Here is a 26820-nt window from a genome sequence, read left to right as displayed (position 1 = left end):
CGGCCCGCATCTAATCATGCAATTGAGTGATTATTTATCACTCAAAAGTTGGGTGCATTATTTAACCACTTCTCAAATCCTATCAATCTTATCAATCATATCTATCTCATCCATTAAACCAAACGCTAGAGAAGCTTCGTCGAAGAAAAGAGGAGATAAATTACGGACACGAGTATGGAATATAACTCTTCTAAAAATAAATTATGATTTTCCATACACTTGATTTCACAAGTGTATGAACACGCAAATTAACACTTTTTGAACGTAAAAGAATTATTTGTTTAGATATCTTGAGAAATATTAGTTGAGTGCAAGATTACGCTTTTATTATTATTATTTTTTAATTATTGGTAAATCTTAAATTTTTTAACATTAATATTACTCTACAATTATAAAGTGATACATTTCGAATGCAAAATTTGTATGACTTCTCATAGTATGATAATTATTCAATTACATTAATTAATTTATGTAAATTAATTAAATCTCGTGCAATGCAGGCTTTCTATATATGCCTAGTAACAATAAAATAACAAATGAGAAATCCTAGAATATCTTAAACAAGACAAATCTGATATGTGCTAATTCTCGTAAAATAAAATGGCATAGTTAATTACCAACACACAGAATCTCTTTTACAGCTTAAATTAAAGAAAGTTACATGCAAAAAATAAAAAATAAAAAAAAAAGCTTCAAACTTACATCAAACACTAAACACCTTTGTTTATATCATCAACTTCTCTGCTGTCTCCTAATCACTTTTCTCATCTCTACTCTTTTTCTTCTTCTTTCATGTCTTCTTCTCCTCGCTCTCTCGTAGAAAATCTTGTCAAAAATCTCTTCTATTTTCTGGAAATATCTTTCTCTGAAGCTTCTGCGGCATAAAAGCGTCCACGCAATGCTTCCTAATCCCACAACATAACCAAGCGCAGAAGATACATACTCCCACTCGATCTCACTCTTCTCTTCCCCGTTTTCATCTTCTTCTGGCGACAAATGATCACTGCAGCTTATGTTGAGATTGAAACCACACAACCCCGCATTTCCTTTGAATGAATCAGCTGAAAATGTTTGAAACTGACGCCCATTTGGGATCTCTCCAACCAGCTTATTGTAGGACAGATTCAAGAATGAAAGGAATGTGAGCCCTGCAAGCTCCACTGGTATTGGCCCGATGAGTCGATTTACAGAGAGGTCGAGTGATTCGAGATTCCTCAACTGACCAAATGAGTTTGGGATGCTTCCATTGAAGGCATTGTGGGAGAGGTTGAGCTGATGAAGTGAGGTAAGATCACCAATTGCATTTGGTATCTCTCCTCCGAAATTATTGCAAGAGAAATCTATGATACCAAACTCTGGCCAAATCGTGTGATACTCTGAATTTGTCCCTTTCATGATTAATGTGATGCTTAATGAAATCCACAATTGTGAGTTATAGAAATTTGCATCGCCGTACCTCAATTGTTCATCACTCTGTAGCATCATTGTCTTCCAACTAGAAAAGTTTATCGATTCCAGATTTCCACTGAACTGATTGGAAGATATATCTAGAATTTGGAGATATGGCCAGCTCATGTTGTGACATCTTACTTCTCCATAGAATCTGTTAGAGTGCAAAACAAGAACTCGCAACATCGATGATAGCATGCATGGGAAACTGTCAGTGATGTTGTTGTTCCCAACATTCATGAAGTGCAACCGCTCGCATCTTTCAAGGGACTTTGGGATTTTCCCTTCTAAAGTATTTTTGTTAAGATCCAAATATTCTAGCGAACAATCCATAGGAAAATCATCTGGAATGCTACCGCTGATGTTGTTTTGGCTTAGATCTAAGTCTGAAATGTTTTCAAGTAAGCAAGGGGGTATGCTGCCACTTAATCTATTGCCAGACAAATCAACAACATAGAGGCTCGTGGCACTGCAAAGGGAGGTTGGAATCGAGCCACTTAAACTGTTATTAGCAAGAGACAAGTACGAGAGTTGAGACGCAGGTGGAATGGTCAGATGCAACTCACCCTTGAGCTGGTTAGACTGCAATAATAGGACTCGAAGAGAAGCAGGGATATGGTAAGGCTTTTGAAGATCTGTTAGAAGATTATAAGAGAGGTCCAAATACCAAAGTTGTGTTCCCCAAATCCAACTAGGTATCTCCCCCCCAATCCGATTCTCTGAGAGATCCACTACTTCCATACCCAAATTTTTGATGAAATTAGGAAAATGGGACAAATTACATGAAGCTAGTGTTAACTCTTTTAGTTGGAGACTTCCATATGAAGTTGAATTGAGGTTGCCAACATCTACCGACAATCTATTGTGAGATAGATCAAGGCGGGTTAGATTGGCAAGACTTTGAAACTTGTCCAGTTGAAAAGTGCCATTAAACTGATTGTTGCGAAGATCAAGTTCCAACAATGAAGGGAGAGCAAAGAGAGAGTGGGGAATATTGCCAGAGAACGAATTACCCCACAAATCTAAATAAACAAGATTGGAAAGACCTTCAAACAGCATAGAAGAAAGTGAGCCTGTGAAGAAGTTAAATGACAAATCGACACGAATCAGCTTGGTTAGGTTAGCAAAGGTGGGTGGAATCGAACCCTTCAAACCGCAGTTAAAAAGAGACAAAGTGGTCAAACTTGGAAAATTGGCGAACAAGTCTGGAAGTTCTGTCCCAAGATCGTTAAAATCTAGTTGAAGGATGGAAAGGGAATGGAGTTGCCCAAAGGACTTAGTTAAAGGGCCAGATAAACCACAACCACTCAAGCTCAACGCGGTGAGGTTGGGTAAATATGATGATATAATGTGGCTCCATTTTCTCCTCTCACGAGAGGAAGTAACATTCACACCATTAAGATAGAGCTCTCTAAGCCCTGTTAGGTTTTGTACAAACAACTCCAAATTTGGGAGCTCAATTAGACTTACAGATCCCCAATACCAATTGGAGATATCGAGACTAACCAACCTCCTCAAGGAAGAAATTTCAGCGGGAACCTGCCCACCAAATCCAGCATGGGATAAATTCAAGTGTGTCAAATAGGTGAGATTGTGAATACCTTTCGGGATGGGAGTGTTGTTGAAATCATTGTAGGCTAGATTTAGCTTCTGCAGATGCATAAGTTTGAAGAGACTCGATGAATCCGCGATTCCACCAGAAATAGACTCATCATCGAGCTGCAAACTAACGACGTAGCCAGCAACATCACATTCCACACCGTGCCACTTGCAGCACTCATCCCTTTTATTCCATCGCACCAGTTTTGTTGAAAGAGAAGAATTGAAACTCAACTCATCCTTGAGTTGAAGCAACAAGATTTTCTGATGGTGAAGACATTGGGTATTGTAAGAATGAGTAGTGAAAATGAAGGAGGAAATTAGTGTAGAAATGACGAAGAACAACTTTGGAAGCATTGTGATGAAGTGGCTATTAATTGATAGTATTGTAATTTGTGTTTTCTACAAACTTGTGCAAGTGGCTTTAAATAAGCCACTAGAAAGACTATTGCACTTATAAAGTATATATTAATTAATTTAGTGCGAGCTTTTTAGCAACTTTCATTTGTTCAATTGTTCTAGGAGGTCGATGAGTTGATTTGTTAATTAATGCAATAAGATTGGTATTAGAATGGACCATAGGTAGTTTTATCGAATAGCATCACTCAAAAATTGAATTTAATAATTACTAAAAATTAATTAGTTATTTGCAAGAGTTTGCTAAGTAATAAAAGTCGTTATTGCATTAGGATTACAAAGTCTAGCTGATAGTTAGTCCATATATTCCACAAGTAGGCCAATCCGCGTAACGATTTTTTGTAGCTAGTAATCATATATAAATATAAAGAAAGACACAAAAAAGTGGGAATAGAAGAAATTGCCATTGATATGCTTTTGGATGTGGTGAGAGGAAGACTATTTTTTTTAGAGAAGGAAAGACTAAATGGTTGATTTTTAGTCTCCTACGTTATTTAATGTAGGGTTTTGTCCGATTAGCAACTAACCCCATTAACACGCTGTGTTTTCAAAAAACTTGCAGGTGTGAGATAGGTGCAAGTGGCTTTAAATAAGCCTCTAGAAAGACCGTTGCAGTTTAGTGGGAGCTCTTATTTCACTTATAATAATGACTTTATGAATGCCGCGTCATGACGAGCTACCAACTAGTTAAATGGAGAAAAATTTGATTTATTTAATTTATTTTTTTAAATTAAAATAAGTTTAATTACATTTGTAGCTATTTGTTTCTTCTTGTAATTTCTTATTTTTCTGAAAAAGATATAACAAAAATACAAAATAACAAAAAAAACTAAAAAAAAAATCTACTCCAATGTAAACGATACAGTAAAATAACTAAATTCTTTTTTATTTAAGAAATAATTTAAATATTAAAAATTTCCCTATTTTATTACTTTGTAGTTGTGGATGCATAGATTTATTGAACACGTGAAGCATCTACTAATTAATTCGGGTTATGGCCAAAAGTTACACGAATTTAGTGAAAATTACAATTTTTACTTGAACTTTTAATTAATCAAAAAAATACATGAACTTATATTTTAGTTTTAATTTTTACTTGAGTTTGATTTTCGGCGAAATTAGAACTTAATTGTGAGTCGTATTTTTTGGCTATAAATCAAACTCAGGTGAAAATTGTAATTAATATATAAATTCAAAATTGTTTTTACTTAATTTGAATATTGCAACTAATATATATCGAAGAAGACTGAATGGTTGACTTAAGATAGGACTTTGAACTTTGAAAGACCTCAGTCAACTTTGGTAGCCCACGTTAAAGCCACATGTCAGTTCTATCATTTTCTTCAAATTCCAAATTATGTAGGCCTATTTTTTGAATTTACAAAATATAGATATTTATTAATTTCAAAACATTTGAAAAATAATAATATTTTTATTCTCTATATTATGATTTTTCAGTGGAATATAAATCACACAAAATTAACTCAAATAACAGAAATTATCATGAGCCAGCCTTGAAATATTCGAAAGTTCCAATCCATCTAAGTAAATAAGGGAAAATCTTAGGAATTGACGGCCATTTGGGATCGTTCCGACCAGACAGATTCAAGAATGTAAGGAATGTGAGTTGTCCGAGCTCGCTAGTTACCGCCAAAAGTGTGTTGTTTGCAAAAGTGTGTTGTGTTAATTTGATAATAAATTTGAAATGAGATTAGATGTTTAGTTGACGTGCTGCAAGGGTTGAACTTTTTCCACACTCATTATGGAATATAAATCAAGTAGGCCAATGCGATAAAACGTTTTCTTGGTACCAAACTTTGTCACTTTGGAAAAAATAAACCAAGTTTGATTGCCTTTTCATTCTTGAGATATGTGTGTCGGCAGTTGGAGCCTTTAGCCCTATTCTCACGTCTATCGGTCTCCGCCGTTGTTTATTTTTAGCCCATAAATACACGAACTTGGCATTTTTTTTTATTTTTGACATCGACATGAAAAAACTCTATTTATTGTTGAGGTGGAGGCCGGAATACATGACGTGAACTACGAGATATATATGTACTTAAATAGAGTAATTTGATTCATTATTTTGATTAGAGAGTGAATGGCATGGTATACTGGCCTTCACGTTAATAGTAAATTAAAATTTATTCTTGTCGATGTCAAAAATCAGAAAAAATGCTAAGTTCGCGTATTTGTTGGCTAGAAATAAAAGTCATGTTAAATTTCAGAAAATATAAAAAGTTCGTGTATTTACAGGCTAATAACCCTTCTTTCTATCCCACATTGACTCGGTAATGATCCGGTCTCCAAATCCAATATATAAGTATGGAATAATAAAAGGTCTTTTAAGAAGAAGATGGCTCATTAAATTTTAATATTTCTTCGACTATTTCATATAGAGAAAGACTACTTGTGGATGTGGATGTGGTTGAGAGGAAGACTACTTTTTTTTTAGAGAAGGAAAGACTAAATGGTTGACTTGGAAGATTAAAGCAATTCGTGTATAATAGTATATAGTAATATATGTATCCAGGTATTTTATTTAAAAAATATACCGTAATCATTTAGTTCATAGTTGGTGTCTTATTTTATATATAGTACTTAAGAACTAATCGTGGACTAAAAAGTTCCATGTCTAATAAAAAGAAGCTTACCACAAACCATGTAGCTGAAATAGAAATTTTATTAAAAAGAAAAGAAAAAAGAGAGACCAGAGACAAAGGAAACAAGCAAAATCACCCGCAAGAAACCCCGGGTAACCAAAAAAAAAAAGAAACCAAGACTAAGAGAACATTTTAAGAGGGTCGTCCTCGTCTAAAACATCGTCATCTTCATCGTCCAACATATCGCCCCATTTTTTAGAGGCCACAACCGACATAGCATGGGCTGCATCGGTAGAGTTATCGGAGTTGATCACAAAGTTTTGCAGAATCTGTCCTCTAGACTGAGCATACTTCACTTTATTCAGGAACTCCACAGGCGAAGAAGTGTCAAGACCTGGGCCCTGCATATCATCACGGCGTGCTGAGTTTTGGAAATCCGAGGACATGCCATTCATTATGATACGACGGAGCCTGTGCTTGATAGAAGAATCAGAAACTCTCCCCTTCTTGTTGATAGCCCCTTTCGGACGCCCTCGTCTACGAGAAATGGGTCCTGTCGTCCCAGTCAAAGTGAGCAAATCGTTGTTGTCAGTCATCACAGCAAGCGGCTGAACAACCAAAGGTGCAGAAGTCCTCTCGTGTTCCTGGTCCACTACCTCAATTTGGTTCTTTTCGTCATCTGACTCAAGCTGTTCCAAATCCTTTCTATCCTGATTGTCCTGATAGATGCAAGCATCTGAAGCTCGGCCTCCATCAGATGGCGGCTTTTCCATGTTATCATCACAAACAAGTCTATGTTCATCTTGCAACTCTAGAGAAACCAACACAGCAAAGGGATTGGATGAGGTAGGAGAGTCTGAAGAAGACCACAAACCATGTAGACTTGTACTAGTTTATACAAATGGCAATTTGTTGATCCTTAATTTGAGAGTCGGAGGATTTTTTAGGATAGTAACTTAAGCATTTACAAATTATGATAAAAAAAAGTTCGGGCTTGAAAAAATAGAATACTAATTAACAAGTGATGCACCCACATGTTCTCGGCTTATTATCGAATTTATGGACTTAATCAAGTTAGTGTTATTATCTCATTAAAATTGAAACCAAATAGAAGAGAAAGTCTAGCTCACGTTAGAATTTTGAAGGCCTTTTTATTTCAGGTAATTCTATTCACAACCCCAATTTAATCCCTACTTTTGTATAGCCCCCAACCAACCATACGCAAACACAATTCCCGGTAAAAATTAATGCAATAAGCTTGGTATTAGAATGGACCATAGGTAGTTTTATCGAATAGCATCACTCAAAAATTGAATTTAATAATTACTAAAAATTAATTAGTTATTTGCAAGAGTTTGCTAAGTAATAAAAGTCGTTATTGCATTAGGATTACAGAGTCTAGCTGATAGTTAGTCAAATATATTCCAAAAGTAGGCCAATCTGCGTAACGAATTTTTGTAGCTAGTAATCATAAATATAAAGAAAGACACAAAAAAGTGGGAATAGAAGAAATTGCCATTGATATGCTTGTGGATGTGGTGAGAGGAAGACTATTTTTTTTAGAGAAGGAAAGACTAAATGGTTGACGTGGAAGACTAAATCAATTAATTCGTGTACAATATTAATAGAGTTAATTGCCGCTAAATTCAAAAGCTTTTTGAAATTTCGCGATATTCTCACCAACTTTAAAATCGGCGTATAAATACACGAATTGAGAATTCGTTCTTAATGTTCCCAAAATTAAAAAATTCGGCGAGATGACATGGCAAATACCTATGACATGTCAATTTCATGCCAAATCAGCTATGACATGTCATTGTTTTAATTTTTTTAATAATTTTATTTATTTATAATTAATTTAAAAAAAAAATAAAAATCACCTACGCTACCCCATCCCCAAACACCCCCCCAAACCTACCCCCTTCCCCAACCCCCCGACCACCACCTCCCCAAACCCCCGGCGCCACCCCAACCATCACCCCCGAGAGAGAGATGGACCGGCGGCGGTTGTAGGTGAGTGTGTGTTGTTGTTGACAGTTGAGAACAGGCGGAGATGGGCGGTGGTGGTGTGCAAGAGAGAGAGATTTTTGCAATTTTTTTTTCTTTTTTTAATGTTGTTGGAAATCAAAACGACGTCGTTTTGATTTTGCAAAAGCGACGTCGTTTCCTTACGCCGCCGACTATGCCACGCTGTAATTACGGTAGTCCACGTCAGTTTCAAGTTGGGGGAATTTTTTAATTTTGGGAACATTAAGAACGAATTCTCAATTCGTGTATTTATACGCCGATTTTGAAGTTGGTGAGAATATCGCGAAATTTTAAAAAGCTTTTGAATTTAACGGCAACTAACCCATATTAATATATGTGTCATAATTTAGTTCATAATTGGTGTCTCATTTTGTACTTAAAACTAAATGGTTGCAACTTAAACAAAACTACCAATTTCTTCTTAAAACTCGTGTCATCTCTTTTGGTCAATATAATTTTTAGGTCACTCGTGTCATCTCTTTTGGTCCATATAATTTTTAGGGACAGAGTGAGTAATAATTTAGTTCATAATTGGTGTCTCATTTTGTACTTAACTAATCGTGGACTAAAAAGTTCCATCTCTAATAAACCATGTAGACTTGTAGGCAATTTGTTGATCTTTGATGAGAAAGAAATTAATGCAACGAAATTTTTGCAAAATATATACTCTTTTTTATTAATTTAATCGTTATTGTACATTGATTTTTAGTCTCCTACCTTATTTAACGTAGTGTTGTTGAATTGATAGTTGATAAAAGTCTAGGTCCACAGGTAGGCCAATCCGAGCAATCGTAAATATAGAGAAAGACAAAAAAAGTGGGAAATTGAAGAAATTGCCATTGATATGTGGATGAGGTGAGAGGAAGATTTTTTTTAGTGCTCGTTTGGTTCGAGTAGAGGAATAAAAAGTGAATAAAATCAAATAAAGGAGTGGAATGAGAAAAATAACTATTACTTTTATTGAGTGTTTTGTTTAACAAAGAAAATGAATCATTGGTAAGGAATTCGATCCATTTCTTTTGTTTCCCCCCTATTTTGAGGGGTAACAAATTGGGTGATTTGATTACCTTTAATTAAGGGTGATGGTTAACTCATTACTCAAACCAAACAACAAGTAATGGATTCAATTGAATCCCTTTCCAGATTCTAAAAACACCCAACCAAACATGAGCTAAATGGTTGACTTGGATGACTAAAGCAATTCGTGTATAATATTAATATTTGTATCCAGTTATTTTAATAATTTAGTTCATAATTGGTGTCTCATTTTGTACTTAACTAAAAAGTTCATCTCTAATAAAAAGCAGCTTGCGACAAACCATGCATGCATGTAGTTTATATATAAGTAGCCATTTGTTGATCCTTTGATGAGAAAGAAATTAATGCAAAGATTTTTTGCAAAAAATATAGTCTTTTTGCATTGAGTGGCTGGCATTAAAAAGCCAAAGATAATAAATTTAGGATTGAGTATAAAATGGTTTCGGAAAATTCTTATCAACAAGAAAATTTCACTAATCAATATCTGAATAGCAAAATAAAAGAAAAAGAAAAGGAAAAATCGCTATCGTGTATACGTGTATGTGGAAATTACAAATAGTGAAAGCGAGTTTTGTCTGATTAGCAACTAACCCCATTAACACGCTTAAGGTGGAGACCAATTCAAAATTCTAATCCTAGAATTTAGCCCAATGATTGATTGGTCGAGCCGTCAAGCTTATATGCTTTTTTCCAAATAATTCATAGTTAGGACTTAGAAGAGTCTCAAGTCAACGATGTGTGGCCCACGTTAAAGCCACATATCAGTTATATCATTTTCTTCCAATCCCAATCATGTAGGCCTACTTGTGGAATTTACAAAATACTGATTTATCCCAATTTCAAAACATTAGTAAAATAATACACTTAGCCTGCGATAAATTAATCTAGTATTGGTTCAGACAATTGATCGAACCCTTCAGTTCACTTTCTCCATTGGCAGCTAAATCAGTCATTTTGTCGAACATCTATTGCTCAGTCTGGTCTTGAAACTCAACCACGTTCGTATGATGCATGCACAATTTATGTTTTTCCTTCCACATAAAATGAGAAAAACGACCAAATATTTGTGGAAGTCCTAAAACTTAAATTCATTAATTACTAAAATGTTATTGGTTTTTTTTCTTCAATAAATTCCACAGGTAGGCTGTAGGCTTATGTGACAATCCGTATTTTAAAATTAGGGTAAATATCACTTTAAACCCCAAACTATTTTCGCACTATCAATTATATCCTGAACTATTGAAATTAAATTTTTAAACCTTGAACTATCAATTTTGTATCAATTGGCAATCTGTATTTTAAAATTAACCTCCAAAAAATTGAGAAAGACTAAACCAACTCATATAATATTTTTATTAGCAAGTATACAAGATTATAAATATTTTATAATCAAGATGTATTAAAAACTTTCCTACTTCCTTCGTCCCAATAATATTGTCTCAAATTTCCTTTTTAGGCGTTTCATTTATAATGTCACAACGTAAAAAATAAAATAATTTACTTTATTCACTCTCTCTATCTCTTTTCTCATTTACTTTATCTTTCTCTTACTTTTTCACTACTCTCTCTATCTCTCTCCTCATTTTTTTTTAATTTGTGTACCCCATTTTTATAGAAAAGAAATTGTTCATAACTAAATTTATTTCATGTATACGCTTAGATATTCATATTTCACATAATTAAATTAATATTCTCTAATAATGTAATATAATATCAAGGAATTGAAGATATATATAGTGTACGGTTTTATTGAGAAATTAAATATTTTTGTTCAAATATTCCACATATATGTCAATCAATCATGTTTTCATGATAGCTATGGTGATTAGCATGTATAGAAAAGAAAAGAAAGTGTGAAAACAAAGAAATTGCAAAGTGGGCCATGTTAGTTGACTTGAATAATTGACTTAAAAGACTAATTCAACGGTATTCATTTAGCTAACAAGATCCCAGCTGTGACCTGATAAGCTCACTCAATAACTAATCTAGCCTACTCAATTTATTTTCACACTTTACACAAACGATTTAAATTATTAAAGTGTTTTCCTTTGAATTTTTAAATTTAAATTTGAATAATATCTATACTAATATAAAAAGTGACTTGGGAACAATATGTGAATTGCCTATTTCACCCTTATTACATATTTTATTTTAAAATTAAGTTCATAAATTACATATTATATATTATTGTAAATATATATTAATTCATTAGATATTAAACTAAATCTATTTGATATACATCAGAAAATGTAGAATCTTATAGAAAAAACTATACAAAACCAACTTGAAGCCCACCAAACTCAACCAAGTTGAACCCACGGACGAACATGCCCATTTCAATCCACAAGCATGGGCCCAGCCCAGGCCCACTATAAAGGTTATCCGTGAATAGTGAAAGGCGGTTTTGTCTCATTAGCAACTAAACCCAATAACACGCTTAACGTGGAGACCAATTCAAAATTCTAATTGTAGAATTTAGCCTGCGGATTGATTGGTGGAGCTTATAAGATTTTTATAATATAAAAGATATAATACATTAAATTACACAATTAACCTTAAATTAAGTATATATATGAGGGATATAATAGATCAACCAAATTTTATAAAATAAGACTTTTTTATAATAGGTATGGATTTAAAAATAATTATATATAATTGCAATTGCATTGGATTTTGGCAAATTGCAATTTAGATCCCCTGGTCTTTTTTAGTAACTCCCTAAAAATAAGTCATTTTGAGTAACAAGTTTTACCGAAATATTGTAGAGGCGTTTATCAATAAGCATTTATTTTCCATAAATTAACATCGTTTCCCATTTCCCGTGCAGTATTATTTGGGTAGAGAGAAGACTTAGTCATACTGCATCTATTAATGGCAGTCTTATTCCAAGGAAAAAATAAAAAAAAGTGGAAAAAATCTAAAATGTAGGACCAGGTCGTGGAATTTGCTACTGAAATGAGTTCAACAAATAGAGTTAATTAGTGATCTAATACAATTATTATCAATTTTACCAGATAAATATGAGTTGTGCCTACTAATTATTTATATTTTTCAATCTGAATCACTTAAAAAGTATGTTCACGAATACTATAAAACTCAAGTTTGATTTGTTTATTTTTCAAACTTCACTAAACGAACTTGGACGAGCTTTTTTCCAACCAAATTTCGAATAATTAGCAAGCGGCTTTATTTTTTTTACAGTCCTATGTTTAATGATGATTTTTTTTAATGAAATTAAAATCTATAATGCCCCTCAATAGAACCCACATTGTGAAAGGGGGTTCTAAAAAAAAGTGGAGAATTGAAGAAATTGCCATTGATTTGCTAGATATACTTGTGAATGTGGTGAGAAGAAGACATTGGATTCCAAGAGGCCATGAATTTCGTTTTCAAATTGTTAGAAAATCTATGTACTGCGTGTTGATTTTTGGGCAGACAACCAAAGCATGTTATCATTTTTCTAGGGATAATACATCCATTTGCTACAACTCATCCTTTTATTCACAAAAAGTAACTTAGCCTACTAATTACATCAAATAACATAATAAAATGCCACAAGAAATCACAAAGTTTTTGGTGACATAATCAACCTAACCCTTCTGAACTTTCTTCACAAAGTTTATGTTGGAATATAAAAATAAACTTGATTTTTTGAGTGAAGATATTTTAAAAGAAAAATATAGAGAATTCTAGAAAAAGTAAGTGAAGATATTTGTATTAGAAATATCTAGAATCAAGATATTTTAAAAGAAAAATATAGAGAATTCTAGAAAAAGTAAGGAAGAAAGAAAGTTAAGAATGAAGTGAATTGAAGAAAAGATTGTGTTAGCAAACTCCAATCCTCCCACTCAAATTCTCAAGCACACACACGTCCACAACCAATTTCTCCAAATTTCCTCCTACCAATTAAATAAATTCTCCATTATATATTCTTATATTCCAACAAAGTGGTATCTGAGCCATAAAATCCTACCTGTGGAATGGCCAACCTACAATCGTTTCAAGTCCCCATGCTCAACAAGAGCAACTTCGACAATTGGAGCATCAAGATGAAGGCGCTAGCCTACGACGTTTGGGAGATCGTGGAGAACGGCTACGAGGAGCCGCGGGACGAGGCCGCACTATCCCAACAACAAAAGGATAGATTGCGAGACGCGAGAAAGAGAGACAAGAAGGCTCTCTGTCTCATTTATCAAGCGCTAGGGGACGATGATTTCGAGAAAATCTCGAACGCGAGCACCGCCAAAGAAGCGTGGGAGAAGCTCCAGAACGCGTGCAAAGGAGCGGCGCAAGTAAAAAAGGTACGACTTCAAACTTTAAGAGGAGAGTTTGAGTCTTTGCATATGAAAGAGTCCGAATCGATTTCGGATTATTTTTCAAGAGTCTTGGCGGTGTCTAATCAAATGAAAAGAAATGGTGAAAAATTGGAGGATGTAAGAATTATGGAGAAAATATTGCGGTCACTAACCTCAAAATTTGAGCACACTGTGGTGACGATCGAAGAAACTAAAAATTTGGAGGAGATGACGATCGATCTCTTGTTGGGATCGTTGCAAGCATATGAGCATAAGCAAAAGAAGAAGCAAGAAATTTCAGAGCAACTTTTAAAAATGCAAGTAAGCTCAAAAGATAAAGATGAAGGTCCGAGCAATGGCCATGGACAATCCGGGAGAGGACGTGGCCAAGGACAAGATCGAGGCAGAGGCCGTGGACGTGGACGTGGACGAGGACGAAGAGGCTTCGTCAACAGTGCTGAAAGAAATGAGTTTACAAGTGGTCGGGGAAGGAGCAACCCGCAGTCGAGGTACGATAAATCTTCGATAAAGTGTTATAATTGCCATAAATTTGGGCACTATGCTTCTGAGTGCAGAAGTGAAAAAGTAAGGATTGAAAAGAAGGCCAATTACGCCGAAAGTACAAATCAAGATATTGGTAGTGTGCTTCTGGCATATAAAGGAGAAGCTGGAAGACAAGATGACACGTGGTACCTCGACACTGGTGCTAGCAATCACATGTGCGGGAAAAGAAATATGTTTGTGGAGCTCGATGAGTCGGTAAGTGGCAACGTCTCCTTTGGTGATGAATCTAAAATTCCAGTTAAAGGAAAAGGAAAAATTTTAATCCGCTTGAAGAATGGAAATCATGAATTTATTTCCAATGTTTATTACGTGCCCAATATGAAAAATAATATCTTGAGTTTGGGACAACTCTTAGAGAAAGGTTATGATATTCACATGAGAGATTATAACCTTTCAATAAGAGATGACAAAAATAATCTTATTGCCAAGGTGCCAATGTCGAAAAATAGAATGTTTCTATTAAATATTAGAAATGATGTGGCAAAATGCCTGAAAGCATGTTACCAAGATAAGTCTTGGTTGTGGCATCTTCGGTTTGGGCACTTGAACTTTGGTGGTTTGGAGTTGTTATCAAAGAAAGAGATGGTGAGAGGTTTACCATCCATCAAACATCCCGATCAACTTTGCGAAGGTTGTCTACTCGGGAAGCAGTTCAGAAAGCCGTTCCCAAAGGAGTCAAGCTCAAGAGCTCAAAAGCCACTGGAGTTGATTCATGCTGACGTGTGTGGGCCGATAAATCCAAGCTCCCTCAGTAAAAATAATTATTTTCTGCTATTCATTGATGATTTTTCTAGAAAAACGTGGGTATATTTCTTGAAGCAGAAGTCAGAAGTATTTGATGCATTCAAGAAATTCAAAGTTGCCGTCGAGAAGGAGAGCGGACGACAAATCAAGGCCATGATGTCCGATCGAGGCGGAGAATTCACGTCAAAGGAGTTTCTAGAATTCTGCGAAGTAAATGGAATTCGGCGGCCCCTGACAATTTCGAGATCCCCCCAACAAAATGGAGTGGGGGAAAGAAAAAATAGGACAATCATGGAGATGGCGAGGAGCATGCTAAAGACGAAAAATCAGCCTAAAGAGTTTTGGGCCGAAGCAGTGGCGTGCGCGGTGTACCTATCCAACCGATCGCCGACAAGGAGTGTGTGGGGAATGACTCCACAAGAAGCCTGGAGCGGGAGAAAGCCAGGAATTTCCCACCTAAAGGTATTTGGGAGCAAAGCCTACGTGCACGTACCAGATGAGAGAAGGAAGAAGCTCGACGATAAAAGTGAAGCATTCATCTTTATCGGGTACGACTCTAACTCTAAAAGCTATAAGTTATATAATCCAAATACCAAGAAAACAGTGATAAGTCGAGACGTGGAGTTCGACGAAGAAGGAGTCTGGGATTTCAGCTCCAGCGGTGACTTCACCTACATCCCACAGTTAGAAGAACAAAGAGCAGAAGAGCAAGTTGGAGAAGTCCAACAAGAGCCAGTGACTCCACCAGCTTCACCAGTGCCAGTCACTGAAGACTCACCACCATCTTTCTTAAATGAAAGAGCCACACCACGAGCAAGGAATTTGGATGAGATATATGAAGACACTGAAAGGTTAGAAGATCTCACCTTGTTTTGCCTATCTGCTGATTATGAACCTAAAGCAGCAAATAGTGAAAATTGGCGAGTTGCAATGGACGAAGAGATCAAAGCTATAAACAAGAATAATACGTGTGAGCTCGTGACACTACCGGAAAGGCACAAGGCCATTGGAGTCAAGTGGGTGCATAAGGTTAAGAAGAATTCCAAAGGTGAAGTTGAAAGATATAAAGCAAGGCACGTCGTGAAAGGATTTCGCCAAATTCAGAAGTTTGCTTGGAACGAAAAATCAAGTTTAAGGGGGAGTGTTGGAATATAAAAATAAACTTGATTTTTTGAGTGAAGATATTTTAAAAGAAAAATATAGAGAATTCTAGAAAAAGTAAGTGAAGATATTTGTATTAGAAATATCTAGAATCAAGATATTTTAAAAGAAAAATATAGAGAATTCTAGAAAAAGTAAGGAAGAAAGAAAGTTAAGAATGAAGTGAATTGAAGAAAAGATTGTGTTAGCAAACTCCAATCCTCCCACTCAAATTCTCAAGCACACACACGTCCACAACCAATTTCTCCAAATTTCCTCCTACCAATTAAATAAATTCTCCATTATATATTCTTATATTCCAACAGTTTACTCCAGCAAACATTCCACTCTGCTGCACTTTGAAAGCGACTGCATTAACAAATTTAAAACTTGGTCATTATTCAATGTTGATAATATAAGCAAAAGACTAGAGGATTAATTCATACATACTTAATTGGCATCGGTTTCAGCAAGTTGGGAGTTGGGAATGAAAATCTTGTCTTCTTCTTCTTTCATGTCTTCTTCTCCTGGCTCTCTTGTAGAAAATCTTGTCAACAATCTCTTCTATTTTCTCGAAATATCTTTCTCTGAAGCTTCTGCGGCATAAAAGCGTCCATGCAATGCTTCCTAATCCCACAACATAACCAAGCGCAGAAGATACATACTCCCACTCGATCTCACTCTTCTCTTCCCCGTTTTCATCTTCTTCTGGCGACAAATGATCACTGTCATCACTATCACTGCAACTTATGTTGAGATTGAAACCACACAACCCCGCATTTCCTTTGAAGGAATCAGCTGAAAATGTTTGTAACTGACGCCCATTTGGGATCTCTCCAACCAACTTATTGTAGGAGAGATTCAGGACTTGAAGAAATGTGAGCCCTGCAAGCTCCACTGGTATTGGGCCGATGAGTCGATTCACAGAGAGGTCGAGTGATTCGAGATTCCTCAACTGACCAAATGAGTTTGGGATGCTTCCATTGAGGGCATTGTGGGAGAAGTTGAGCTGATGAAGTAAGGTAAGATCACCAATTGCATTTGGTATCTCTCCTCCGAAATTATTGCAAGAGAAATCAATGATACCAAACTCTGGCCAAATCGTGTGATACTCTGAATTTGTCCCTTTCATGATTAATGTGATGCTTAATGAACTCCATAATTCTGAGTAATAGACAACTGAATTGGCGTACCTCAATTGTTCATCAATCTGTAGCATCATTGTCTTCCAACTATAAAAGTTTATCGATTCCAGATTTCCACTGAACTGATTGGAAGATATATCTAGAATTTGGAGATCTTCCCAGCTCATGTTGTGACATCTTACTTCCCCATAGAATCTGTTAGAGTGCAAAACAAGAACTCGCAACATCGATGATAGCATGCATGGGAAACTGTCAGTGATGTTGTTGTTCCCAACATTTATGAACTGCAACCGCTCGCATCTTTCAAGGGACTTTGGGATTTTCCCTTCTAAAGTATTATTGTTAAGATCCAAATATTGTAGCCTACAAAGCATAGGAAAATTATCTGGAATGCTACCGCTGATGTTGTTTTGGCTTAGATCTAAGTCTGAAATGTTTTCAAGTAAGCAAGGGGGTATGCTGCCACTTAATCTATTGCCAGAGAAATCAAGAGAGTTGAGGCTCGTGGCACTGCAGAGGGAGGTTGGAATGGATCCACTTACACTGTTATTAGCAAGAGACAAGTACGAGAGTTGAGACGCAGGTGGAATGGTCAGATGCAACTCACCCTTGAGCTGGTTAGAGTGCAAGTATATGTATCGAAGAGAAGCAGGGATATGGTAAGGCTTTTGCAGATCTGTTAGAAGATTATAAGAGAGGTCCAAATACCAAAGTTGTGTTCCCCAAATCCAACTAGGTATCTCCCCACCAATCCGATTGTTTGAGAGGTCCACTATTTCCATATCCAAATTATTGGTGAAATTAGGAAAATGGGACAAGTTACATGAAGCTAGTCTTAACTCTTTTAGTTGGAGACTTCCATATGAAGTTGAATTGAGGTTCCCAACATCTACCGACAATCTATTGTCAGATAGATCAAGTAGGGTTAGATTGGCAAGACTTAGAAACTTGTCCAGTTGAAAAGTGCCATTAAACTGATTGCTGCTAAGATCAAGTTCCAACAATGAAGGGAGAGCCAAGAGAGAGTGGGGAATATTACCAGAGAATGAATTTCTCCCCAAATCTAAATAAACTAGATTGGAAAGACCTTCAAACAGCATAGAAGAAAGTGAGCCTGTGAAGAAGTTAAATGACAAATCGAGACGAATCAGCTTGGTTAGGTTAGCAAAGGTGGGTGGAATCGAACCCTTCAAACCGCAGTTAAAAAGAGAGAAAGTGGTCAAACTTGGAAAATTGGCGAACAAGTCTGGAAGTTCTGTCCCAAGATCGTTAAAATCTAGTTGAAGGATGGAAAGGGAATGGAGTTGCCCAAAGGACTTAGTTAAAGGGCCAGACAAACCACAACCACTCAAGCTCAAGGCGGTGAGGTTGGGTAAATATGATGATATAATGTGGCTCCATTTTCTCCTCTCATGAGAGGAAGTAACATTCACACCATCAAGATAGAGCTCTCTAAGCCCTGTTAGGTTTTGTACAAACAACTCCAAATTTGGGAGCTCAATTAGACTTACAGATCCCCAATACCAATTGGAGATATCGAGACTAACCAACCTCCTCAAGGAAGAAATTTCAGCGGGAACCTGCCCACCAAATCCAGCATGGGATAAATTCAAGTGTGTCAAATAGGTGAGATTGTGAATACCTTTCGGGATGGGAGTGTAGTTGAAATAATTGTGGGCTAGATTTAGCTTCTGCAGATGCACAAGTCTGAAGAGACTCGATGAATCCGCGATTCCACCAGAAATGAACTCACGATCGAGCTGCAAACTAACGACGTAGCCAGCAGCATCACAGTCCACACCGGGCCACTTGCAGCACTCATCACTTTGATTCCATCGCACCAATTTTGTTGAACGAGAAGAATTGAAGCTCAACTCATCCTTGAGTTGAAGCAACAAGATTTTCTGATGGTGAAGACATTGGGTATTATAAGAATGAGTAGTGAAAATGAAGGAGGAAATTAGTGTAGAAATGACGAAGAACAACTTTGGAAGCATTGTGATGAAGAGGCTATTAATTGATAGTGTTGTGATTTGTGTTTTCTCCTAATCTCTTTTCTCATCTCTACTCTTTTTCTTCTTCTTTCATGTCTTCTTCTCCTGGCTCTCTCGTAGAAAATCTTGTCAACAATCTCTTCTATTTTCTCGAAATATCTTTCTCTGAAGCTTCTGCGGCATAAAAGCGTCCATGCAATGCTTCCTAATCCCACAACATAACCAAGCGCAGAAGATACATACTCCCACTCGATCTCACTCTTCTCTTCCCCGTTTTCATCTTCTTCTGGCCACAAATGATCACTGTCATCACTATCAGTACTGCAGCTTATGTTGAGATTGAAACCACACAACCCCGCATTTCCTTTGAAGGAATCAGCTGAAAATGTTTGTAACTGACGCCCATTTGGGATCTCTCCAACCAGCTTATTGTAGGACAGATTCAAGAATGAAAGGAATGTGAGCCCTGCAAGCTCCACTGGTATTGGCCCGATGAGTCGATTTACAGAGAGGTCGAGTGATTCGAGATTACTCAACTGACCAAATGAGTTTGGGATGCTTCCATTGAGGGCATTGTGGGAGAGGTTGAGCTGATGAAGTGAGGTAAGATCAACCATTGCATTTGGTATCTCTCCTCCGAAATTATTGCAAGAGAAATCAATGATACGAAACTCTGTCCAAATCTCGTGATACTCTGAATTTCTCCCTTTCATGATTAATGTGATGCTTAATGAACTCCACAATTGTGAGTACTGGAAAGGTGAATTGGGTTCACCACTCTGTAGCATCATTGTCTTCCAACTAGAAAAGTTTATTGATTCCAGATTTCCGCTGAACTGATTGGAAGATATATCAAGAATTTGGAGATCTGGCCAGCTCATGTTTTGACACCTTACTTCCCCATGGAACCTGTTCGAGTGCATAACAAGAACTCGCAACCATGTGGATGATAGCATGCACGGGAAACTGTCAGTGATGTTGTTGTTCCCAACATTCATGAACTCCAACCCTTCGCATCTTTCAAGGGACTTTGGGATTTTCCCTTCTAAAGTATTACTGCTGAGATCCAAATATATTAGGGAACAATACATAGGAAAATTATCTGGAATACTACCGCTGATGTTGTTTTGGCTTAGATCTAAGTCTGAAATGTTTTCAAGTAAGCAAGGGGGTATGCTGCCACTTAATCTATTGCCAGACAAATCAAGAACAAGGCGGCTCGTGGCACTGCAAAGGGAGGTTGGAATCGATCCACTTAAACTGTTATTAGCAAGAGACAAGTACGAGAGTTGAGACGCCGGTGGAATGGGCAGGTACAGCTCACCCTTTGTTGGGAAATCAGTTCCCCATCCAAACTTGGTAGAAGCAAGAAATAAGAATAAAAATAGACACAATTTAACAACACAAGAATTTAACGTAGAAACTCCAAATCCGGAGAAAAACCACGACACACTGAAAAATTACTATATGATAAATTTCTACAATCACACAGTATTTCTCACCCTCTCGACTCACAACCACTACACTCTTACAAGCCTTTGAAAACCTCTCACCCCTCTAAAACAAAGAGCAAGGAATTTCAAACTAGAAGTAATCACAAGACTAAAGGTAGTGATTGGTGTAATTGTATCAAAGACCTTGGAACTCCTTAAATAACCTAAGGGTCTCCACCTACTTTGATAGCAAAACCAATGTGGGACAAAAATCCCCACTTTCATTTTTAACACAATTCCAACAATCTCCACCTTGTTAAAAATGAAAGAAAAAACGCCATTGTCTTCACCGACAATTATGATTCTTATCACAAAGAACCATCATCCTCAAAAGAGAATAAACCTACTCCACCAAATGAGTAGAACACTTAGAATAAACCATTCTAAGAATTTTACTTCGGCACATGTCGAAAAAACCTTGCTGAAATTTTTGGTGCAACCTTCTAGCTTTTGGCCCTCCTAGAAGTCATCAGCCATCGACATACTTTTCACCACACACCTGCATCCATGCCAAAAAACCATGCACATGTGGTCCAACTAACATCGTCACATCCTCTATCATGGCCATTGGACATGCCATAAGGATATTCATGTCCTCAAAGGACATCATCAAACACGATGTTAGCTGTTTGTTCGGAGCTTTCTGCCGAATCCGCTCCACCTTGACAAGCTCCACCTGGACAGTTTCGCTTCGTATGGCCGGGTTTTCCGCACCTCCAACAAACAACGCCCTTGGAGTTTTTCTTCCTCCCTCTGCTAAAGGCCACCATTGCTGAATTTTCCGATGAAGGACGTCCTTCACTCATCAGCCTTCTTTCTTCCAAAAGAAGTTTGCCCGTGACTTCAGCAAAGACCAGAGTTTCCTTCCCATAAACTAATATTGGCTTCATGTGTTCATAGGAACGTGGAAGAGACAAGATGAGTCTCAACGCCTTATCCTCATCTTCAATTTTCGCTCCAATACTCTCCAGTTCAGAGATAATGCCCTTGAGAATACTCAAGTGATCTGAAATCTTCACACCTTCATCCATCCGTAAGGTATGAAATTGTTCCTTCAAATACAACCGATTCGAGATGCCTTTTGCTTGGTACAGAGCTTCCAGCTTTTCCCAAAGCTCCTTCGCACTCGAAATCCCATGTACATTTGCAAGTACATTCTTGGCCAAGCAGAGACGAATTGTGCTTGCCGCCTTCAGATCCAGATCCTCCCAATCTTCATCACTCATACCGGACTTGTTGTTTGCGTCATCATCTGCACCGGGCTTTTTGACTGCACCCGGACTTCCTTCAGGGCCTTGTGTAACCCAGATTGTATCAGCGCATCTTTGACTTGCACTTGCCACAAGCCAAAATTTATTATTCCATCGAATTTCTCCACGTCGAACTTCATTTGGACTTGAAGTTGACTTGACGTACCGCTTCTCCACCAAAATGAACAGCCGTCTCGCAAGAGACACCCCGCCCGGATCTTTCTCAAGAAATCCTTTCTGATGTGGAAGATCAGACAATGCTGCAACCACAGAGCATACTTGGAATATCAAGAGACCTCAGCCAGGCTCTGATACCAATTGTTGGGAAATCAGTTCCCCATCCAAACTTGGTAGAAGCAAGAAATAAGAATAAAAATAGACACAATTTAACAACACAAGAATTTAACGTGGAAACTCCAAATCCGGAGAAAAACCACGACACACTGAAAAATTACTATATGATAAATTTCTACAATCACACAGTATTTCTCACCCTCTCGACTCACAACCACTACACTCTTACAAGCCTTTGAAAACCTCTCACCCCTCTAAAACAAAGAGCAAGGAATTTCAAACTAGAAGTAATCACAAGACTAAAGGTAGTGATTGGTGTAATTGTATCAAAGACCTTGGAACTCCTTAAATAACCTAAGGGTCTCCACCTACTTTGATAGCAAAACCAATGTGGGACAAAAATCCCCACTTTCATTTTTAACACAATTTCAACACCCTTGAGCTGGTTAGACTGCAATAATAGGACTCCAAGAGAAGCAGGGATATGGTAAGGCTTTTGCAAATCTGTTAGAAGATTATAAGAGAGGTCCAATTCCCCAAGTTGTGTTCCCCAAATCCAACTAGGAAAATGGGACAAATTACATAAAGCTAGTCTTAACACTTTTAGTTGGAGACTTCCATATGAAGTTGAATTGAGGTTGCCAACATCTACTGACAATCTATTGTAAGATAGATCAAGTCGGGTTAGAGAATGTTGTCCAGTTGAAAAGTGCCATTAAACTGATTGTAGCTAAGATCAAGTTCCAACAATGAAGGGAGAGCAAAGAGAGAGTGGGGAATGTTGTCAGAGAATGAATTATATGACAAATCTAAATAAACAAGATTGGAAAGACCTTCAAACAGCATAGAAGAAAGTGAGCCTGTGAAGAAGTTTCTTGACAAATCGAGACGAATCAGGTTGGTTAGGTTAGCAAAGGTGGGTGGAATCGAACCCTTCAAACTGCAGTTATAAAGAGTCAAGGTGGTCAAACTTGGAAAATTGGCGGACAAGTCTGGAAGTTCTGTTGAAAGATCGTTAAAATCTAGTTGAAGGATGGAAAGGGAATGGAGTTGCGAAAAGGACTTATCTAAAGGGCCAGACAAACCACAACCATATAAGCTCAACGCAGTGAGGTTGGGTAAATATGATGATATAATGTGGCCCCATTTTCTCCTCTCATGAGAGGAATTAACATTCACATCATCAAGATAGAGCTCTCTAAGCCCTGTTAGATTTCGGACAAGCATCTCCAGTTTCACAAATATATAATCATAGGAGATATCGAGACTAACCAACCTCCTCAAGGAAGAAATTTCAGCGGGAACCTGCCCACCAAATCGAGCATGGGATAAATTCAAGTGTGTCAAATAGGTGAGATTGTGAATACCTTTCGGGATGGGAGTGTAGTTGAAAAAATTGTGGGCTAGATTTAGCTTCTGCAGATGCACAAGTCTGAACAGACTCGATGAATCCTCCATTCCACCATAAATAATGGACTCATTATCGAGCTACAAACTAACAACATAGCCAGCAGCATCACAGTCCACACCGGGCCACTTGCAGCACTCATCCCTGTTTAGCCCTATTTTGTGATGAATTTGTGGGTGTTTACGTCTTATATTGACTTTTATTTTGGTCTCTTTCACTTAAGAGTTGAATGATTTGAGCTTTTGTGCTAATTTTGTTGTCTCAGGATTTTGTGCTCAAATTGATTGATATGTGGACAAAAATAAAGTCAGAATTTAGTTGATTGGTTTGAAGAAGAATCGAAGTTCGTCTCGATACGAGTTCGTAGGCGAAAACGGATCCAAAATCCGACTTGAAACGAGGGAGAACGGGCCAAAACAAAACCGCTGCGCATTGCAGTGGACGGCGGGCGCCGTGTGACGGCGGCCGCCGTGCCCAAACTGCGAAGGGGGCACACGGCGCCGCCGTGTCACGGCGCCGCCGCCTCTGTGCAGATCCGACAGCATCTTTTTTTAGTTTAAAACCCATCCCTAGGGTTTCTATTTAAAGGACTTTCGTCCCCAGCAGCCCATAGACGATTTCTCTTAGTTTTTCTTCAGTTTTAGGGGAGTTAGAAACATCAAGAACATCTTGGACTCATTGGATTGCTTAATTTTGTAAGAACTCCTTTGATTCTCTTTGTTTTATGAATCCTTTGGTTATTTGAGTTTTTGTTTCTTGTCTTTGATGAATATGATGATTGAAGATCATTGTTGTTGATTCTATATTCTCTTGGTTATATGAATCCTTTGATTAATTGAGTTTTGTGTTTTATGCTTTTGATTAATGTGATGATTGAAGATTATTGTTGTTGATTCTAGATTCTCTTGGTTTTATGAATCCTTGGTATATTTGCATCTTTGTTTGTGTTTTGATGAATGTCATGATTGGAGATCATTGTTGTTGAGTTTAGATAATCTACGTGATTCGTAGTTCGTTGCTATTGCTTACGTTTTTCCCTTCTTGTTGGTGAATGTTTAGAGATTTCTTTTATGGTGATTTAGGTTTCATTGTACTTGAATCGGATGATTGATTTAGTTTTCATGCTTTTGGTTTAAATTGATTGAAGGTTATTAATATGATCGTTTGTTTAAAGCTTTAGGTTAAACCTTAGTAATCGGTTTAATGTTCAATCGCATGTCCTTAGTTCTTATATGTTTTCTACATTAGTTAATGTTTATTGTTTCTTTCTGTTTATGCCTTGGTGATTAGAGAGCGAGTTAGTGACAGACCCAATTACCCGATTAGAGTGTTTAGATTTCTTTTAAGTTTCTTGTGAGCAATACGATTAGAGCCCTGCTAAGTCTTCCTTGTGAGACGACTTGAGTCACCTTACCACCCTAGGACGACCTCGTATAAATTCGAGTCCATCCGTTAGGTGTTTTAGGATGAGTCAAATTTTGGCGCCGTTGCCGGGGAAGGCTTTAGGCATTTAATTGTGTTGCATTGTTTTCCGTGTTTATTTTTGTTTCTTTCTTTTGACTTGGTTATTTTCTCCCTCCGGTGCGTTTGATTTGGTTTGCTAGTGTTGTGTATGCAAGGTCGCCGTAGCTTGAAGAGAAAGCTAGTGCCTTACTTTGACAACATTCACCGACCTCGTGAGGTCCTTTTAAACCTGGAGGAGGAATTCGAGTCCAGTTCGAGGAACTTTGTGGAATCACAGTCTCAAGAGGGAGAACGTGACGAGAGAATCGCTTCCAATCCCATTCTGGAAGCCATCAAGGATACACCTCCTTTGCACTCGGAAGGAGAAGAAGAAGTTCGGCCTAATCCTGACCAAGAAAACATGGCAGAGCAGAACGTACAGTATATGGGGGATTTTTCCAGGCCTGTTATCGGGAACACTAGCACGTCTGCAATAGTGTTTCCCACGGCGGTCCGGAATTATAATCTGAAGCCCAACGACTCAAACTTGCTGCCGCTCTTTCATGGGATGCCCAGTGAGGACGCCTTGCAGTTCATCCGTGACTTCTGCTCTCAAGTGCAAACCTTCCCCCTGTCGGGACTCACCGAGGATCAGTTGAGACTCAAGTGCTTACCTTATGCACTCAAGGACCGAGCTAGGACGTGGTTACTGTCCCTGCCGCCGAACTCCATCACCACATGGGGAGAGGCATGTGAGAAGTTCATGCTCAAGTACTATCCTAGCCACAAGACACAGGAGATTAGGAGCCAAATAATGAACTTCATGCAAGGAGCTGACGAGCCTTTCCACGAGGCTTGGGAGAGATTCCAAGAGCTCCTCCGCCAGTGCCCACAGCACCAGTTAGCATCCGTCATGTTGATGCAGTTTTTCTATGACGGATTGATTCAGACGGCACAATTTATGGTGGACAGTACAGCAGGGGGCAACATTGCCCGGAAGACACCTGATGAGCTCAAGGAGATTTTCAACACACTTGCAGCGAGTTCTCAACAGAAATCAGTTAGAGGAAGGAGGGTCGAAGCCAATGCCGTAGCCCCAAATAATGAGCTGCAGAAGCAAGTAGCAGAATTGATGAGGCAAGTTCAGCACCTCAAGATGAGCCAGGCAGAAGCCCCACCAGTTCACGCGCCACCAGCAGAAGGATGTGGAATATGTGGCGATTTTGGTCATGGAACCAACGCGTGCCATCGCATGGGGGGATTCACACCTGAAGGAGAAACAGAGGTCTATGCTGCTCAGAGCTATCCGGGGAGGCCTCAGTTTGAACAGAGGCCTATCTTTAATCAAGGGCAACAAAGCTCCAATTCGGGTTGGAGAGCTCAGCAGCAGAACTACACTCAAGCTTATCAGCAGCAGCAGCCCCCGCAGTATCAGCAGTATCAACAGTTCCCTATGCAACAAGGGAATTTTCAGCAGCAGCAGCAATACCAGAATGCCCCCCAACAGTTTCAGAAGCAAGCTCAATCGCAGAAGCCGTCTCTCGAGGACACCATGCAGTCCTTCATGGAGATGACCAAACAGAACATGGAGTCTCAGAGTGCTACCATCAAGCGCCTCGAGACTACAGTTGGGCAACTAACAGGAGCCCTAAATCAGCTGCAGCAAGAACAGCCGACCGGAAAGTTCCCGAACCAGGACAAACAGCCGCATCAAGCTCATGCCGTTGAGGTAGTCAAGGACAAGGCCCCAATAACCATGGGGAGATGGAGAAGCAAAACTGTGCAGGCAATCAAGGCTACCCAATGCCCCAATGAGCCACTGCCACCCGTCACTGTTGCACTAGACCAACCACCACCCAAGCAAGGAGATCCAGGTAGCTTTATTTTTGATATTAGCTTAGGTGGGGTTGAAAAGG

The 26820-nt window shown here is 38.0% G+C and overlaps 2 protein-coding genes and 1 pseudogene across 2 annotated transcripts; all 3 read right to left on the bottom strand.

Annotated features, from left to right (window-relative positions):
* Positions 1-639: 639 nt before the first annotated feature.
* On the bottom strand, positions 640-3417 carry LOC131006228 (receptor-like protein 7). Its single transcript, XM_057933403.1, has one exon. It carries the CDS (start codon positions 3403-3405, stop codon positions 733-735), a length of 2673 nt encoding a protein of 890 aa, XP_057789386.1. The 5' UTR covers positions 3406-3417; the 3' UTR covers positions 640-732.
* Positions 3418-16343: 12926 nt separating this feature from the next.
* Positions 16344-19060, bottom strand: LOC131013548 (receptor-like protein 7). The gene has a single exon (XM_057941670.1). It carries the CDS (start codon positions 19017-19019, stop codon positions 16344-16346), a length of 2676 nt encoding a protein of 891 aa, XP_057797653.1. The 5' UTR covers positions 19020-19060.
* A 6-nt stretch (positions 19061-19066) lies between these two features.
* Positions 19067-23601, bottom strand: LOC131013539 (receptor-like protein 34; annotated as a pseudogene).
* Between the last annotated feature and the right edge of the window lie 3219 nt (positions 23602-26820).

The sequence above is a fragment of the Salvia miltiorrhiza genome, chromosome 1 (assembly GCF_028751815.1).
Source record: "Salvia miltiorrhiza cultivar Shanhuang (shh) chromosome 1, IMPLAD_Smil_shh, whole genome shotgun sequence".
Lineage (NCBI taxonomy): Eukaryota > Viridiplantae > Streptophyta > Magnoliopsida > Lamiales > Lamiaceae > Salvia > Salvia miltiorrhiza.
This window is presented reverse-complemented; position numbering and strand designations above follow the sequence as displayed.

Excerpts from the sequence above, each read along its gene's own strand:
- LOC131013548 (XM_057941670.1), bottom strand. The coding sequence starts at position 19,019 with ATGCTTCCAAAGTTGTTCTTCGTCATTTCTACACTAATTTCCTCCTTC.
- LOC131006228 (XM_057933403.1), bottom strand. The coding sequence starts at position 3,405 with ATGCTTCCAAAGTTGTTCTTCGTCATTTCTACACTAATTTCCTCCTTC.